This window comes from Alligator sinensis, unplaced genomic scaffold (assembly GCF_000455745.1).
Source record: "Alligator sinensis unplaced genomic scaffold, ASM45574v1 scaffold1133_1, whole genome shotgun sequence".
Lineage (NCBI taxonomy): Eukaryota > Metazoa > Chordata > Crocodylia > Alligatoridae > Alligator > Alligator sinensis.
In genome coordinates, this window is record NW_005842285.1 from 142,901 (window position 1) to 160,900 (window position 18,000).

The 18,000-nt window shown below is 46.1% G+C and overlaps 1 protein-coding gene across 6 annotated transcripts in view; it reads left to right on the plus strand.

Annotated features, from left to right (window-relative positions):
* The first annotated feature begins 5,897 nt into the window (after positions 1-5,897).
* EPB41L5 (erythrocyte membrane protein band 4.1 like 5) overlaps positions 5,898-18,000 on the plus strand; it is a 91,134-nt gene continuing 79,031 nt past the window's right edge. For 2 of the 6 annotated variants that reach the window (XM_025209343.1, XM_025209344.1), the window contains exon 1: positions 6,573-6,752. In XM_025209343.1, the coding sequence (XP_025065128.1) occupies positions 6,573-6,752 (180 nt within the window). Of the gene's footprint in view, positions 6,149-6,180; positions 6,314-6,567; positions 6,753-18,000 lie in introns of those variants that run through there. The other 4 variants (XM_025209342.1, XM_025209340.1, XM_025209339.1 and 1 more) reach the window with 4 other exon arrangements.

An 18,000-nucleotide genomic window follows, 5' to 3' on the forward strand; every position in this document is an offset into this window, starting at 1 on the left:
TATGTGATGATAACAATATAAGGCAACATGATGTTACTTAAAAAAAGACTTATTTGCATCCTTATTTACCTACTTTTTTCAGTGTACAATAGGTTTTCATAAACAACGATAATTTGAGCTTTCAATACGATCATTTCATATTGAAGACCTGGCAGCTCTGGCTGTCTATGTTGCTTATGGTTCACATGTCACAGGTTGGTCACCCCTGCTGTAAACAACAGTGAATCAGAGCCTTTGCCTGATCGTAGCATAATCGCTATTGCTGCAGGAGGCGGGGAGAGCATTTTTCTCCCAACTGTAGGAACCAATATAAAGAAACCAACATAAGGAAAGCAATAACCCTATGGGTCATTAGGACAAACGTTCTTGTTTTTTTCGAAGTAGAGAACTTCTGAATACAAATGGCTTTGTTCTGATCATTGGGACCTCTGAGTTTTGCCATATAATTGCTTCACTTCATTACAATCAGCTTCACCACATTGGCCATTCAGAAGTGAGCTGCAGCTGGTGGATTTGTCTTGGATATCTCCCAGTGGGCATGAATAATACAAATCGCGGTGTAGACGTCGAACAACTCTGACCACCTTGTTGGAATAAAGGGAGCCCACCTCCACACACAGCAGACCCCTGTAAGGAACAAAGTGCCTCGAGAATCCAAAGAGGGTTGGCAGCAATCCTTGTCAATCACTCAGCTGCTGCAGTTAATCATAAGTGAAATGATGAAATCAAAACAGGTAACAAGGGAAAATATTCAATCTGTTATGTATTCTGAAGTTGCTTGCATGGTACAATTTACCTTTTTGGTTATCTTTCGGGTCACAAAATCAGGTGCCATTTTTTTAGACTGTTAAATGACTACCACGTATCCATATGTGTCCCCAAAATCTACAGGAGTATAGTTGTTTGCTTTTGCAACAAACACAGCAAATTACCTGCTCCAATTGGATCAAACGCTGAAAGGAGGCAGTAACAGAAACCTTGTGTAAAGTTATATATACTTCTGAGAAACAGTGACGGTGTGATGTGATGGAGGAAAATGTTTGCCCTTGTAAGGGTTTGAGAATATAAACCAGATGAATAAGCAGAGTGATAAACTGAAAGGTGTGAATTGCACTGTGAATAGAAACCAAACCACATGTTAAAGTAAGTATATGGTGTGGTGATATAGTAAACAAGCCACAAAGATATTTCGCAAATAACGTGTAAAACCTTTGTGGCTTGTTTGTGTCGTGCCTTTAATTAAACGTGGCATATTGGAGCTGACCAATGATGGATCCCAGTGATCAGCTGAGCATAAAGAGCTAGGGTGGGGTAGCCACTTCCTCCTCTAACAGTGGGGTTGGGCTCGGGGCAGTGTGGGACTGTGTACCCAGACCTTGAAAAAGTGTGCATGGAGCTGGGAGCCTCGTCTGCACTCCCACTTGGGATTTCCTGGGGTGCTCAAGGAGAGCAGGGAGCTCCCAGCTACCTGTGCCCTGCACCCTCTGTCCCAGTGCCCAGGGAGCTCTTCAGGGTGCTGAGGCACAGTGTCCCCACCACGGACCTTAAAGAGCTCTTTCTCAGCTGCCAGATGTCAGGGACAAGGCTCCCAGCAAAGTTTAATGTCCCCAGTGGTGGGAACCCTTTGGCTTCCCCCCCTGCCGCAACTGGGAGCCTCTGATCCCCCACTCCCAGAGCTGCCGAGCGCAGGGGTTTTGACAATCACCTGATTGTTGGCCGGGGCTGAGACAGTTCCACAGGGCTATCCTAGCAAGACCTGACACATTTCATTGTCAGCTCCAGACGGACCCCAGTCCTGTCCAGGGTTGGGGCCAATAATCAATTGATTGTGTTTGTCCAGGCCTTGACAATCGGCTGATTGTCAGCCCAGACCACACCACAGCTGATTGGAGTCCCTGGCAGGGTCCCAGGCTCCAGATGACAATCGGTTGATTATCAGCCTGGCTGGACCTGCAAGCACTGCTCTGACAACTCGTTGGTGCATGGGGGGACCTGGGGTCTCCCTGCACTGGCAAGTAGTAATGATCTGACTGAGAACCAGTAAGCTGGGAATCTCTTCGGTTACCAGCTTGTTTGTAGGATAAGATTTACTTGGTCCTTTTCATATGAATATGCCCCTGAATTCTCAGCAGTAAAGGAGGTATGGTACAGCAGTAGTTTTACACACTGCATCTGCTCTGCTGCTCAGTCAGCACTGCCACACAGGTCCACTCTGCCCCCAACGAAAGGCAGGAGCAAACCAGCTCTGGATCCAACTGGTAACCCACCTGTGGGAATAAGATTTTAAACCCTAATGAGCTTGTATTTCTCCAGGTTTTTCTTCAGGGGCTTCCCTATCCCTCCATGAGGGATCGCTAGGGTATCAGTCTCTCTATGAAGGGCCCAAATAGAGAAAATTAATTTGCATTCATCTTGCAAACCAAAGCCCTGTAGCACCCTGTGCTTCTTCTTTGGCAATACAAATGATGAGTCAAAGGCAGGATCACTTACCCTGAAAGCCTCTTTCTAAACAGCTATCCGCTTCACTACATGGTTCCTATCCTTATTTCTCTGTAGATATGAATATTATTTCATGGGATGTTAGTTTAATTCCTCAGGAGTAGTCATGTGTTTGCTTTCAAGGTGAATGGGAGCTATGCCTCACAAATAAAAAAAGAAGGGTGCTGAGCTATCATAAAATGTCTGTGGGGGAAGTGGTGGCTCTGCCTAACCTGCATGCAAGTTTATTTGCAATGGTGTTACATTTTAGCCAAGGGCAGTGCTCATTTCATAGAGAAATAAGGCTGGATTGGACTTCAAGCAATCATCTAGCCCATCCTGGGACTGAACCTGCAACCTCTATGTTGTTAACACCATACTCTAACTAACTCAGCTATATTTCTAAGTAAATATACCCTTTTTCCTGCTTTCCCCCATTTAGCTTCCTGCTTCACTTTGTTCTAAGGTCATGAGCTATTAAGCAAAATCAGCACCTGGCTGAGAGAAGAGATACTGCAGAAAATGGGGTTGGGGCTCAGACATCATGCCAAGGACCACAGAAAGAGGGGAACAGAGAGGGCTGCAGGGAAGCATGAGAGGCAGGGACAGAAAGGGGAAACAGGCCTGAAATGGGCCAAAGAAATAGGAATCTGAAGGAAAGGGTGAGAGATTTAGGGCCCTGAGGGGTTGGGTGGGAGATGGGGTCTGCGGCAAGAGCACGGAGGGAAGGAAAGCTCCTTCGTTTCTACCACTGCAGCGTCCTGCCCTCCTGTCTTCCAAAAAATGCAAGCTGGGGGATGAGGACAAAGACCAGGAGACAGGCAGGGTTAGGGCTAAGTGACAGGGTTGGAGGGAGATGAAATAATTCCTCCCTGCCCCAGGGAGATAGAGGCCACGCTTCAAAGCCTGTCTTTACATTTATTTCAAACTTGAAATGGTCACATGATAATGTGGGGGCCGGCAGCTCCCTCCTCGACGCTGCAAAAGCAGAAGTTGAGTCTGATGGAGAGGAGAGGAGTTGGGGGTTGTCCACATGCTGGTTCTGGAGGATTGAGGGGGCTTAGCTGTGTGGATGCTGGGGTTGGTAATACCGAAGAGCCGGAGAAGGAAATACCTTTCGGTAGCAGCCCAGTGTATGCAAAAGTATGGTTTCTGCATCTGGGAAGTGCCTGTATTTGCACAGCATAGGAAAGAGAGCTGTGCATCTGCCAGAATATCTTGCCCTTCGCAGCAAAGATTGTTTTGGAGATCACTGGACTATCCGAAAATGCCAAGTGCAAGCCTAGCTGGACAAATCTGAGCTAGGTTTGTGTACCTGGCAGGGAAAAAGAGCCAGTTTATGCTTGGCAACTGGAAACAAAGTCTTATGGGCAGCCTAAATTGTTTCTCTTCAGTGGTTGTAAGCAAAATGGCATTTGAGAAACCAGAGCAAGAAGCAGTTGATAGCAACTGTGCCCAGACCAGGATGTCTGTGCCCTGAGCCCAGTCTGCGTTCTGACTCTGCAGATATCGTGTTGTCCACCAAGGTCTGGCCTAACGGAGAGGAAAGACCTTTTATGCTTTATAGCTCATCCAATCAGAGGGGTTGGAGTAGCAGAAATCGTAGGGTCGGAAGGATATCATGCAGAGGTGGCCAGCCTGTGGCACGATTGCCACAAGTGGCATGTGCAGCCTGTGTGTGGCATGCAGCACATAGGGCAGAAAGCAGAGGAGGAGATAGGTCAGGGAGCACAGAGAAACAGGCAGAGGAAGGGGATGGGCATGGCGCTTGGTGAGAGGGCATGGCTAATTTGTGGCACCCCTGCCAAAAAAGATCAGTTCCCACTGATTTAATCCTGCTCCCTGCACAGATACTTTTCCTAAACCATCCCTGACAGGTGCCTGTCCAGCCTCTTGGAAACCTCCGGCGGAGAAGAGTCGACCACTGCCCCGCCGCTCTGACACCCCAGATGCTTTTTCTGAGCTCGAAGCTAAATCTGCCTCGCTGCAGTTTGGACCTGTTGCTTTGTGTCCTGTCCTCTCTGGCAGAGGAGAAGAGCTGGTCCCCTTCTCCGTGGCAGCCTTGCCAGGATGTGAACCCCGCTCTCCTGAATCTCCTCCTCCTCCTCCAAACTAAATGCACCTTGTTCTCTTAGCCTTTTCTCAGGGGACCTCTCCAGCTTCTCTATGTCCTTCGTAAACCGCAGAGCCCAGAACCACACGCTGGACTCCCGCCGAGGCATAACGGAGGGGAGAGCGGTATCACACAGCCCTCCGGCGAAGACGCCCCCGGCCTGCATCAGCCTGCTAGTGTTGGCTCCCGTGGGGCATCCCAGGGAGGTGGTTAGCCACGTTTGTCCGAGGGCAGGTAGAAGGCAAGGTAGATTTGCACCTTTTATAGACTAACCAATGTGTGCGTGCACATATGCACGCAAATACACACATACACTTGTGTGTGCATATACATAAGGACAAGTGTGCGTGCGTGCGCATCTGCTCGTACATGCATTATGTGTGTGTAATTCTCTTTCTCTCCTCTCAACGTTTTGTGGATTTACAGGCGTTGGTTGTTTGCAGACAGGAATTCACGGGAGTGCAGACAGGGCTGTGTCCGGGCTCCTTACCGCAGAGGGCTTAATTAAAAGCCTCTGTGCAGTGGGAGCTGGTTTGTCCCCACCTTGCTGGGGCTGTCATTATGTCGTCGTGTGCAGCCCTGGTACGGGCAGGTGCGAATCGCCAGCTCCTCCCTGGGACTGGCTGGGCAAGCGAGACCTTGCGTGGGCAATGCGGGGAGCAGATTTTTTTTTTTTTTTTTTTTAACTTAAAAGGGGGAAGGAGGGTGGTAATTGCAATGAACCCACCTGCCTTCATAATGGTGCACCTGACATGTATAAAATCACATTTAATGGGGGGGGGGGGGGGGGGGCTGTACTATAATATGTTTACATAAAGTTTAATTTTATATATATCTCATTGTCCTATATTTAAATATTAAAATAGGAAATATTTTATTTTCTAGCCGTGTGTGTGTGTGTGTGTGTGTGTGTGTGTGTGTGTGTATGGACACATAGGGTATATATTATGATATCTTGCATAGTGTGCGTGTGCATGTATATATGTGTGCATATATATGCATGTGTGTGTGTATATGTAAGATATAGCATGTTATATGATCTATACTTGCACTAATATGTGTGTATACATCTCGTTTACCATCAGGAAAAAATATGTACACTATATATGTATAATATCTATAATGTATGACACACTTTTGTGCACACACGTGAGCGTAAGAGTCCCGGTCTGCCCGCAGCTGCCTCGCTCCGTGCACGCCCTGTGCCCCTCCCCACCGCGGGGCCCCGCCCCTTTAAGGCGGCTCAGGTCGGCACAGCACAGCCACCTCCCTCCGCAGCGACCCCCGCCCCTTTAACACCACCGGCCGCCGCCGTGCGGCCCCATTTAAAGGCGCGCGGCCCCGGCGGGATTCCTTCCCCCCGACCCGCACGGCCTGACGCGGGCCGCGCCGCACCAACCCCTTTAAGCGCGGGGCAGGGGTGTGTGGGGCCGCCATCTTGGCCGCTGAGGCCCCTCCCTCCCGTCGTTGCCGCCGCCGCCTCAGCCTCACGAGCCGTCGCTCGGGCCTCCGCGTCGCCGCCCGCAGGTGAGTGGGCCCGCGTGTGTGCGCCCGCCGGTGAGTGTGCACGCTCTGTATACACCTGGGAAGATGCTCCCGCGAGCCTGAGGCGGGTCCGTCCGTCCGTCTCGACAGGACACGAGACGTGCGTGCGTTGCGTCGCGTCGTGTCGCGTTCCGTTTCGGCCGCGCTCAAACGCTGCCAAACGGGCGTGGTGAGCAGGTGCGTCCCGACCCAGTTGGATCCCAACCGGTCCCTTAAGATCCAGATCGCGCACTGATACGTATATAATACGTATATCTGTATTATTATTATTATTATATATGATATACGATACAACATGATGATTTCTTGCAGACCTGTGTACATACGCCACGCAGGTACATGCTTGGGTTTGGTCACTAGATTTCGTGTTATCGATTTGTTTTTGTTCACGGAAACGTTAACCGTCGCGCTTTCTTCTCCCTTCTCGGCAGCAAAGATGCTGAGTTTCTTTCGGCGCACCCTGGGACGCCGGTCCATCCGCAGGCACGTCGAAAAGGAGCGGCTGAGGGAGGCCCAGAGGGCTGCCACCCACATCCCCGCGGCGGGAGACGCAAGATCCGTCATCACGTGCCGAGTGTCCTTGCTGGACGGCACCGACGTCAGCGTGGACTTGCCGGTACGAGAAATACACAGCTGGGTTTTGTTTTAAACCCCACCGCCCTGGTAACCCGGGGTCGTGTTAGTCCCTCGTTATAAATCGGTGCTGAAAGAGCGATGCGTTCGATTGCGCGGATTATGCCGAATGCTTTTCATCGGGGTAACGTGTGCGCTACGGTCAGCTCTTGTTTTGGCGGCGAGACGTTGATAAATACACGGAGAGATTTGTGTTTCCTTTTCGAGGATCTGGGTGTGTCTATTGAGGGGAGTATTACTGTGCATGCTGAATAGTTTCTCTGGCGTTTGGCTTTCTCTTTCCTTCATATGCGTGCAGTCAAATAACTGCTGATATGTGGGTTTCCAGAAAAAACCCTCTTAAAAAAAAATGAAGTGATGAGAGTTAGGGTTCTTTGCAGGGTTTGTTATGGGTTGTGTCCGGGATGGATCTGTCCAAAAATATTAAAGCGGCATCAAGAGCTGAAGGGCGTGTTTGGTTTGCGTTGCAGTGTGTTGGCCAACAGGCTGGACAGCGGGTGACTCGTGCCGTTCATCTCTTCTTTCCACTTGCGCAGTTTAGAGCAGTCGTGGTTTGCTGGGTTGAATTTGGGCAAGCCTGGCTTCAGTGAAGCCCTCTTGGCCTCTGACTGGGTCCCAAGAGATACTGGTGTGTGTGTGTTTGCGTGGGAGGGATGTACCTCTATGGCTGCCCTCGGTTAGGAAGAGTACGCGGTGCAGCCACTCGAAAGACAAATGGACTTTTCTCTTGTAAACGTTCAAGGGTCTGAACTTTCCCCAGCATTGCGAAGGCTGCGTGCCGGACTGCCGAGCAGTATTGAAACAATAGTCTGGTGCGGTGATGAGAAAAGAATCCCTTGCTCTAAGAACGGAAACCCCAAATACCTGGATATTTAACCCCCCCCCCCCAAATAATTACAGCAGTATGCTCTAAAGTGAGTGTATTATAGACACTTGCAGTGAACAGTAAAATTAATGTGTACAGCCCTGTAAACGTGGAAATAATCCAGTTAACATGCCCAGTACAGTTCCATGTGCAAGATGCTTGATTTGAGGCCAGAAACGCCCACGGATACTTCATAGAGGTAACTGCAAATGGAAATACTAAAGTTTTATTGGTGTCTCTACACAAACAGAGCGGCGGTCTTTCTGGGACTGGAGTTGGCACTACAAGCGAATTCCTGGTGCCTCGTTTCTAGTGCTGTTAGAAACATAAATTGAGCTTGGAGAGGTGTCATGCTCATGATCTATCACCCAGGCTATTAAATTTTAATATGAGGTTTTAATAGTGACAGTTTTCTCTTTAAAACAAAACGACTGCTCCCTTTTCTTCCCCCCCTCTCTGTGACTTTCCAGCTTTTCTTTTAGTCAAGGGACAACTCTGGAAAAGTTATTGCTTACAGGCACCCTTGCTTTTCAGCAAGCTCTGCCTGTGGCTTTCTGAGGGAAGAGTTAACTAAATGAGTATACGGCTAGGTGTAATATTTGTAGCTGCCATCAGACACTAGCATGAACTTTTTCTTTCCACAGCAAGTGTTCACTGGGTTCCTTAGGGGCTTTCTGTCACTTTTGAGGATGACTTCTTATTCATCTGTGATTTCTGACACCTTGCACTTGGGCCTTAGGGAGGGAGAGAAGGAAGAAAACTTAGGAAATTCATGAAGAAGGAAAAGATTGTTACTACTAGGTAGTGTGAAAAGTGTATGGGCTGTGGGGTAAGGGATCGTTTCTAACTAACAAACAGTCCCTTTGCAAAATGAAGCTCCAGTTTCTTGTTGCTTCTCCTCTTTTCCTGTCTGTGGCCATGGCTACACTAGTTGTTGCCCTGAGACAGTGACCCTGAAAGTAGAAATCTGGAAATACCTGCCTTGAAACAACTATATGTACTGTATGTCCTTAGTTGTTGTTGGAAAACTAGAACCAGGATAACATTTCCCACATTAGGGTAGATTCATTTCTTTATTAGTGTGTATCAGGTGCTGAGCTCTTTATTTTGGGACAACTGGAATATTCCTGAAAGAGCTGGTCCGTGTGCCAGTGGCATTCATTTTTAAGACACGCCTTTCTGTGGCTAGAGTTTGGGAAGCATTTCACTACTCATGGGCCTGATGGTCAATCCTGGACCGTAAGGGAAGCATGCTTCTGGGGCATTTCTAACACATCCCTTAGAACAGCTAATAATTAAGCAAATGCATAATAGGTAAGTGTATACTTATTTCTTAGTAAGTCTCTCATTTGATGCACTTATTTCACATTCTTCGTGGTCCACTTGTGTTTAGCTGTCCTCTTGGAGAGATGGTAAATGATGAGAGGCTTGAGGAAGCTACAAAACTTTGGAAGAGAGATCGCATGCTAAAATCACTTCTTAGCCACATGGCTTTATTTGGCACCCTGTCCTTCATGGGAAGATTGCCAGCCCTATAAAAGACTAAGACCTTGTCTCTTTTTACTTGTTTGTAAGTGGCTAGACCTGTAAATGTCAGCGTCATGTGAAAAATATACATGAAGCAAGTCTGTTTGCATTCTTTCTCATCCGGCAGCAAGACAAACAAAAGTCAATGTTGCCAAATGTTAGTAGTGGAGCAAAAAGGAGGCACATGTGGAGGAAGCAGTTTGGGGCGATTGTTGAAGGCTGGGTGAAAAGCCCGGTCCTTTTGCCTATAAATGCAGGTTCTTCCACTTTATTTATTTATTTATTTTTATATATGTGTTACTTAATTTTTGCTTCTGTTTTTCCATTTATGCATCTGTTTTTCTGCAGTATCTTTAAGTGGATCATACTGATTTGACCCTCAAACTTTTTTTAGGATAAATATTGCTATGAAACATGAATTGCCTGCTTTAAAAAGCTAATCATAATATGATTGTAATCGCTATTGAATAAATATTGTCCAGGCTGGAAGATGGGGAATTCTCATTTTGGTGGGTGTAATTGCAAGCTTCATTGAGTTAAATGTTCTTTAGTGATAAACTGAACGTTTGACTTTCGCTTGAACTCTGAAGATTTTTGCACTTTTTTTGGTAACCTCATGAAAAGTCCTGTTTCCTGACTTTTCTTGAATTCAGTGGTGACACAAAAACTATTGATGACTTGCTTCTGCCCTCAGATTTATTTACCTTGATGCCCTGATTTGGATTATGGATAGGGCTGGCTGGAAAGCTAGATTTCTGCTCTGTGAACGTTTCTTGAGGTTCTGACAGCTGTTTCTGCCGCCATGTATATGAAATTAAAGAATTAAAAGTGTTGTCTTCCTGAAGCATTTTGGAGAGAGATAAGATAAGACCAAATACCAAACAATAGCCCAGTGTGTAGGAATCAGTCAGAGCAGACTTGAACCTGGGTTTTCCCAAGGGAGTGTCTGCTACAGACTGGGTTCTCTCTCTGACCGGAAGTGCTGTTCTGGACCATCAAAACAACCAGTTTCTATGAAAGTTTGCTTGAATGAATTGGCCTTTTAAGTGAAATCTCTTTTTCAGTGGAAAAATTCCTAGTGAGCTCTAATTATGTACCCGGGGGAAGGGGAGACTCTTCAGTGCTGAACGCTTGTTTTCAACAGATAGCTGTCATAGCTGTACTTCAGCATTCTTGTTTATAAGCTAAATATTAGGCTAAAGCTACATTTTACTGTCGCCCCAAAATAGAAATTGTGAGAGTGGCTGTTGCTTGTCAGCCTACGATTGAATGTCTTCATTATGTATGCAAAGCTATTTAGTATGGAAATTGCAAAATGATGCTTTTTTGTCTTGGTTTTAATTGACTGTCACTAAAACTAGAAATTATGTAAGCCAAGTTGAGAGCTCACTGGAATACCATGAATTGGCTAAAAAGTCGTTTTAAACGTAGAAATAATGTTTGTAAACCGTGAACAATGAAAAGTATTTCTGCATTCTCGTTGTTTCTAGTACTGTAAATCTAAAAGATCCCTACGTGGGACTTCTTGCCTGCCCAAGTGCTGTGAAGCAGGAGACCAAATCTTTTTTGGATCATTGTTGCCAATAGACTGTTATGTATTCGAGTAGGGAGGAGTAAAAACATTAATATTTGTTAAAACTGTGTGTATGTTGAAATTGTGTTGGCTCTCGTGTTGTAACAGGATTAACGTGGTCATGGTTAAACTGCAGCATTTGTTTAGTTGATATATCATGTCTTAAAATTTATTAAGAAATCTATAGTCATTCGTGTCATAATATATTATATTGTGTATTTTGTATCTGTGCCATCTGTACAATAGTTTTGATGCTTTAAGAATTCATCTCTCAATAACATTAAAGAAGCCTCATCCCCTACAAGTAGAATCGTCTTGTTACTGAGTGATCTTCTCATGTTCTTCAGAACTTTTAGGCTAGTTATTAAATCTTCACTATGTGCCCTCAGTCTCCAAGGTGGGATTTTTTGTGTGTGTGACTTGTGTAGTTGCAAGAGCGTGTTTCAGGTCCACAAATGGGAAGACTGACCATTTGACTCTGTCCTGAATTCATAAAGCAGGGCTGTCCAGCTTCTAACCCCTGGGGATTGGCACAGGATGCACCCGTCAAGCCATAGGCCACTGGGCTTCATGGACACCCCTTCCACCTCCACTGCCTCACACGCCCATAGCAGCAACCTCACCGCTGTACCGTGCCCCACTGCAGTGCAGTGCCCTCCTTCCCCATCCCCTCCACTGCAGTATGCAGGTGTGATATCCTCCTCCCCCTTCCCCCACACCCCCATTGCAGTGCTCGCTCTCATAGCCACCCCCCACAACCACCTCCACCAATAGGTATGATCTCATGTGGGGTCCTGTTTCCTCCATCCCTCAAACCCTCCCACATGTGACCCTATGTTCATCTTCCACTCCCCATGCTGGTTGCTGCACTGCCCTGCTCCCCAGGGTGGAGGCAGGAAACAGCACCCAGAGGAGGAAGGAGGAGCTCAGAGGCTCCAGATACTGTTACAGCTCTTGCATCAGGTGGGGGGAAAGGGGGCAGCTTGGCTGGACCCAAGCCTCAAGGCCTCAGCTTAACTTCTCATGGGCCACATGCGGTTCTTGGGCCACTAGTTAGACAGCCCTGTCATAAAAGCATCAAAGGGCAGCTTTTGAGAGAAAGCACTGCATACAGACTAAGCAATCATTGTCAGCATCTCAACTTCCCAGCTGGATAAATAAAGCTTGTTGTTGCAAATGCATGAAGTTCCTAAGCTGATGGCTAAATGACTTCTGCGATCTGCAAACAGGGCAACAAAGAAAATTGAGATTAGCACAGAGATGACTGTAGTGGATAAATCTGAGGTTGATTTCTCGGTACTGTAATGCTAACAGAATAATTAGGACATAGTCATTGTGTCCAGGGAAACATTTAATGAATGCGTTATAGAAAAGCCATACTTAAATATCAATAACTGACTTCTAGGAAGAAGCAGGACAACATTTCTCAGAAACCTGAGTGGAACTTGAGTGTTTTGAATAAAAGCCAAACTCAAACTTAGGTATCAGAGTGGAAATGCGAAGTTATTAAAGCTCCAGAGGCAGGCTGTGGGGTACTGCAATAGTTGCATAGTTTACCTTTAGGATAAAAATCAGCTTTATATTAAGATGATTTTGCTCAACTAAACAGCAGTATAAATACAGTCTGGTTGAAATGCTCTGTATTTTTGAAGGATTTGGCAAATCAGGGTTAGGTTTTGTCTCTGAATGGAGAACTGTACTGAACAGTTTCCTAGCCTAGAGGTTTCTGTAGTGGCACAGGAAGATAATGTGGTATAAGTTTCCAAAGACAAAGGAATAAAGCAGAGGGAAACAGAAATGTCTTTTTCCCCAAATAACAACATTAGGTGAAGTTTGTTCAGGAAATAGTCTGGGTATTTTTGAAGACTTGTTTAAATGACTAAACCTGGGAATTCATGGAGAGGAGTGTCTAGGCTTAGAGCTCACTAGTTTGAACCTTGGGGAGGGATGGGAAATAACAGGAAGTAATGAGAAATGTGTATGTACCTCTACAGCTGTTACTGGAGCAAGAACAGAACACCATCGCCATGAAACTGGTGGCTAAGGGTACAATACTGCCTTTTGTGACCACGTGGATGAAACTTTTTTCTTCAAAATTATTTAAAGGGGGTTCCAATCATGGGATGAGGTGTTACATTTTTATTATTGCATCTTTATTTTCTAGGAGAGTCTAGGGGACAAATTCTGTAGAAACATGACAGTGCTTGCTGCAAAATGTCTCATCTAGCAGTTTTGTTGACCGGAAACAAGTAGGGAGGTCATGGGAGATTGCAAGGAAATAGAATAACAAATACTAGGTTGAGATGTTTTGTCTTTGAATCAGCTTGAGTCAGTTGAACAGTATTGATGTACTTCGAAGGGAATCCTCTACAGTTCTGTCAAATACCTCCACAGCCAGTGTTTGGAGTAGAGTGGGTAGAATAGTGCTGTGTAGTGGAAGGAAGGTAGAGATCCTGTTTTTCAGGTATGAAGACTCGTTTAACTCTTCACAAGGGATGAGCATGCAGGAAATAAATTTCCCTCTTGATGACTTCATTGGGTGGTAAAACCGGTTAAGTCAAGTTGGTGTTATGTGTGTGTTTTCTTAAATCATCTTTAAGTTTCAGCAGTTGCAGTAGTGACATGAATCTGTTAAGAGCATAACTGCCCAGCCAAGAACAGTACGCTTGTCCATACAGTCTTAGGGTCCATTCCCCAGCATAAATAAGTATAGCTCCACTGAAGGTTGGGAACAAGTTTTCTTGGGGGGTGGGAGGGGGAAGTTGGGAACAGCTTTTCTGTGAAAAAGTGCAAGTCCTGGAGCACTTTGACTTTTTAAAACTGCTGCTGGCTTTTCTTGCAATTACAAATCACGTTTGAATGTGAGCATGGTTATTTGTATACCTCCGTAAAGATATCAACAATTGCCTGAAGTTCTGCTTCAGACTACAGGATCATCAGTGTACTGGAGCTCATGGTAGTCTTGGTTTTGACTCAGAGTCAACTTAGATTAAACAGTTTACCATCCATTCGGTAGTTTAGTTCCACTCCGGAAAGCTTGTTGATGGTCAGATGTAGCATCCCGGTATGGACTATCGAGACGAGAGTTGGAACAAGGATGCAGCCTTGCTTAACTCCCGTATTGACCCCAACAGGATCTGTGATAGATCCAGTTCTGAGAACTACCATACAGAAGACTAAGGCCCTCCATCAACAAGCTCTTAATTAGCAGTCCCCAGCTCCAGTAATTCAGATTCATGGTGAGACTCTGGAGAATATTATTTCCCAAACCTCAGAAGCCATCTCTTACAGGTGGCTGACATCAACAAAGAAATCCAGCATCTCCTCAAACGTGCAAGTGCAGCCTTCAGACTCCTGAGGAAACGGGTGTTCCAAGATGACAACATCAGATCCAAAACTAAGCTCATGGTTTATCTAATAGTTGTGATCCCCACTTCACTGTACAGAGCTGAGATGTAGACAATAAGACAGGAGACGCCTCAAGTAGTTGGAGAAGTTTCAGCAATGCTGCCTGCAGAAGATCCTTCAAATCCACTGGGAAGACAGATGCACCAACATTAGTGTCCTCTCACAAGCAAAGACCATGAGCATCGAGGCAACAATCATCTAACATCAACTTCGCTGGACTGGCCATGTCATCCGGATGTCTAACTCCAGACTCCCGAAGCAAGTTTTCCTCTCCCATCTCAGTCATGGTGTGTGCTTAAGAGGAGGATAGAGAAAGCACTTCAAGGGCATCCTCATGGCCAGCTTGAATAAATGCAACACTGACATCGACTTGTGGGAGACTATTGCCCAGGTCTGCCCCAAGTGGAGGAGGCGTCTGCTCTAAGGATCTCAGTACTTTGAAACCTTACGATGACAACAGGAGATGGAAAAGCGAGTGTGGCAGAAACAGCGTGTTCTAGACTGGTTCAAGAATCCGGCCTCCCACCCTGCACGGAGACACGTACCCAAGTTGCAGCAGAGTCTGTCGATCCTGGAGAGGCCTTGTCAGCCTTCTTTGGAGCCACAGATTGGACATTCATGGAAGACAATCATCCTCAACTGTGAGAGATTGCCAAAGGGGAAGGTTATTTGTCTATCAAGAGTTTTCATGGTTGAAGAGCTAGCTATAGTCTCTGGCTTACTCACCGGGGATGATGGTTATGGATTTAATTCCAGTCCTTGCATCACCAATCCACAATACACTTGGCGACCTTTGAAGGGAAGCAGAATCCTGAACTGATTAAGGGTGATGTATAGGAGTATCTAGTCATGCCTGCTTCATAGAAGAGGTGCAGATTTACCCAAGGGAATCCAGAATGGCTCTTTTGGTAGATTTCCAGATGAAAACAACCCATGAATGGCCCTGCACTATTTAAATAGTGTATTTTATTTAAACAATCCAGCCTACTTGCTGAGTCTCCTGCTGGTAGAAGATTTTACTGCTACCTCCTGTGCAGTATAACAGTTGGTATCAATCAGGTATTCAGGTTTTAAAGAATTGCAAACCCTTGAGGAGATTAATTTGTCTGCTTGAAGGGAGAACTGCCCACGAGCTCTGATCTGTTTGTGAATGAGATAGTTAATACTTTGTGGAATTGGCTAAGCAACTTAGAATTGCTTAACTATTTATCCTTTGAGGTAACCCAACTCTGCCATAGAGCACAAGGTAACAGGAAGAGCAGACTGTCACTTAAGTTGAATGCAGCCACAGCTGAATTGCTATTCTAGTCTCTTGTATGGACATAAAATAAAAATCTCTTTGCCGTTTATTTGCAGTGTCGGTTTTATTGAATGCTAGCAAGTTACTTATGGATTTGTATGAACTTACTGCAGTTCTGTCATCTGTTGTTTTCTGTGACTTAAGCTTAAAGAGAGGGAGAAGGAGGAGAAGACTTGTCTAACAAACCTCTGGGGCTGAATGTGCCTTCTGCACAAGTGTGTTTGTATGCTAATTTGAATCTTTAAAAAGTAATTAACATCCCTTGTGGCATCTGTTATAAGATGTATATGTAAAACTATGTATGATGGGTATGGATTAACAGACTCCGTGACTTTTTCAAGACATGGTACAGATAGCAGTACAGTACAGTAACAGTTTTTTCTCAAGCCCTTTTCCCGTGACCCACCCACCCACATGCCTGCAGTGACATTAAGGGAAGACTGCCTTCTCTGTAATCCATAGAAACATAGAAAACGAGGGTTGAAAAGGACCTCAGGAGGTCCCATCTAGTCCAACCCCCTGCTCAAAGTAGGACCAGCCCCAACCAGACCATGCCATTTGTTTAGCCAGACCTTAAAAACTTCCAAGGAACAAGCTTCCACCACCTCTCTGGGTAACCTGTTTCAGTGCTTTACTACCCTGCTAGTGAGAAAGTTCTTCCTACTATTTCACCTAAACTTCCCTTGCTGCAACTTGAGCCCATTGCTCCTTGTTCTGTCATCTGCCTCCACTGAGAACAGTGTAGCTTCATCCTCTTTGCAACCCCCCTGCAGGGAGTTGAAGGCTGCTATTAAATCCCCCTGTCTCCTTTTCTCTAGACTAAATAAGCCCAGTTCCCTCAGTCTCTTCTCACAAGTCATGTCCCCCAGCCCCTAACCATTTTGTTGCCATCTGCTGAACTCTCTCCAATTTGTCAACATCCTTTCTGTAGTGGAGGGCCCAGAACTGAACACAGGACTCCAGGTGTGGCTTCACCAGTGCTGAACAAAGGGCAGTAATCACTTCCCTTGATCTGCTGACAGTGTTCCTACCAATGCAGCCCAGGATGCCGTTAGCCTTCTTCACATGTCAAGGATGTCCAGCCAGGGGCCTCACATTGCACAAGTCATGAGCCCTGGGCCATGTACCACATGGGCTGTATGCAGTGGACCCATATAAGTTCCCCACAGTGTACAGGCCCTTTGCTGCACAAGCAGGATTGTCAACTGTGTAAAATTACAAACAGTCAAAAAAAAAAAAAAAAAAAAAAAAAAAAAAAAAAAAAAAAAAAAGGAGGGGGAGGATTTGGGCTAAAAATTCTCATCCATAGAGTCCGCAAAAAAATTTGGGCCGTCTATAAAAAGCTAAGAAATCATGAGCTTGATTGAGGATCTGTCGTCAGAATGAGGCTGGATGTAAGTGTTGGACAGACAGAGGAGAGCAGCACCACCTTGCGTCTGAGCAAGAGTACAGCTTGATGCCCAGAAGGGAGCTCTTAGTCAGGACTTTGTTGCCCATGGTAGTCTCTAGTCTCTTTCCCACCTCTTCTTGCCATGTGCTGCTGCTGTGTCCCATTGCCTACCTGTAATGACTGTTTGCTTCAAAAGTAGGCCAAGCCAACCAGCCCAGTCTGAAGCGCTGGGCTGGACAGGAAGGGGAGCAGTACAGTCGCATCAGAGTTGTTGTGCAGGGAGAGGTGGCAGGTGGGCATCTGTAATGGGACAGGGGGAGTGGGTCTGACCAGGGTAAGGTTGGGGGTTCATTGGGAGGGGGCAGCATGATGTGGAGGGCAATCAAGTGCATCAGGGTGTGCAGGTTAATGACCCTCGTGGTGGGGGCAGCACACTGTAAAACCACTGATGCAGTCAAGTAAAACTGAGACTATTAATGGTTTGGGTTTCATTTAATGTTTAATGGTTAGGTTTTCTCTAAAGTCATGTCTTTGTTTTCTTTCCCCCTGTAATAAACCCTGTTTTAGCCGAATGTTGTTTGTGAGTGGGGAAGTCTGTTCATGCTAAAACTTGTTTTCCCAGGTTTCTGGGAAGCTTGAACCAGATTTAGAAAGTTGGTGTTCAACCCCTAAATTTGAATCTGGCCCTTGTTATCACAATCCAGGGCATAGCAGAAGGGTTGCATTTAAATTATGTAAAAGATATGTCAGTAAAAAGGGTTGGTTGTCAGTAAAAAGTTTGTAGATTGTCAATAACCCCCCCCCCCCCCCCAACCACAACACCCACTGTTGTACTTTCCCCCCCCCCCCCAACAAAAAATCCTTTTTGTTAGGTTGGCAGCCATATGTATAAGCCCCACTGCCAGTTATGTGAGCCCCCCCCACAGCTTCTGCCATTGCTGCCATTCAAGTAGTGGGAACCCCCTCATTCCTCCCTGTCCACCCGCTGCCACCACTGCATGGCACCACCACTGTCTCCCCCACTGCTGCCATATGAACCCCCCACTGTCCAAACCACACGGGCAATTCTCCCCTTTAACACCCCTGTTGCCACATGAGGATTGTGTGCCCTCCAGTTGGTGCTGGTACATGGGTGACAAGCTCCCTGGGCCTCTGTCTGTGCTGCCTG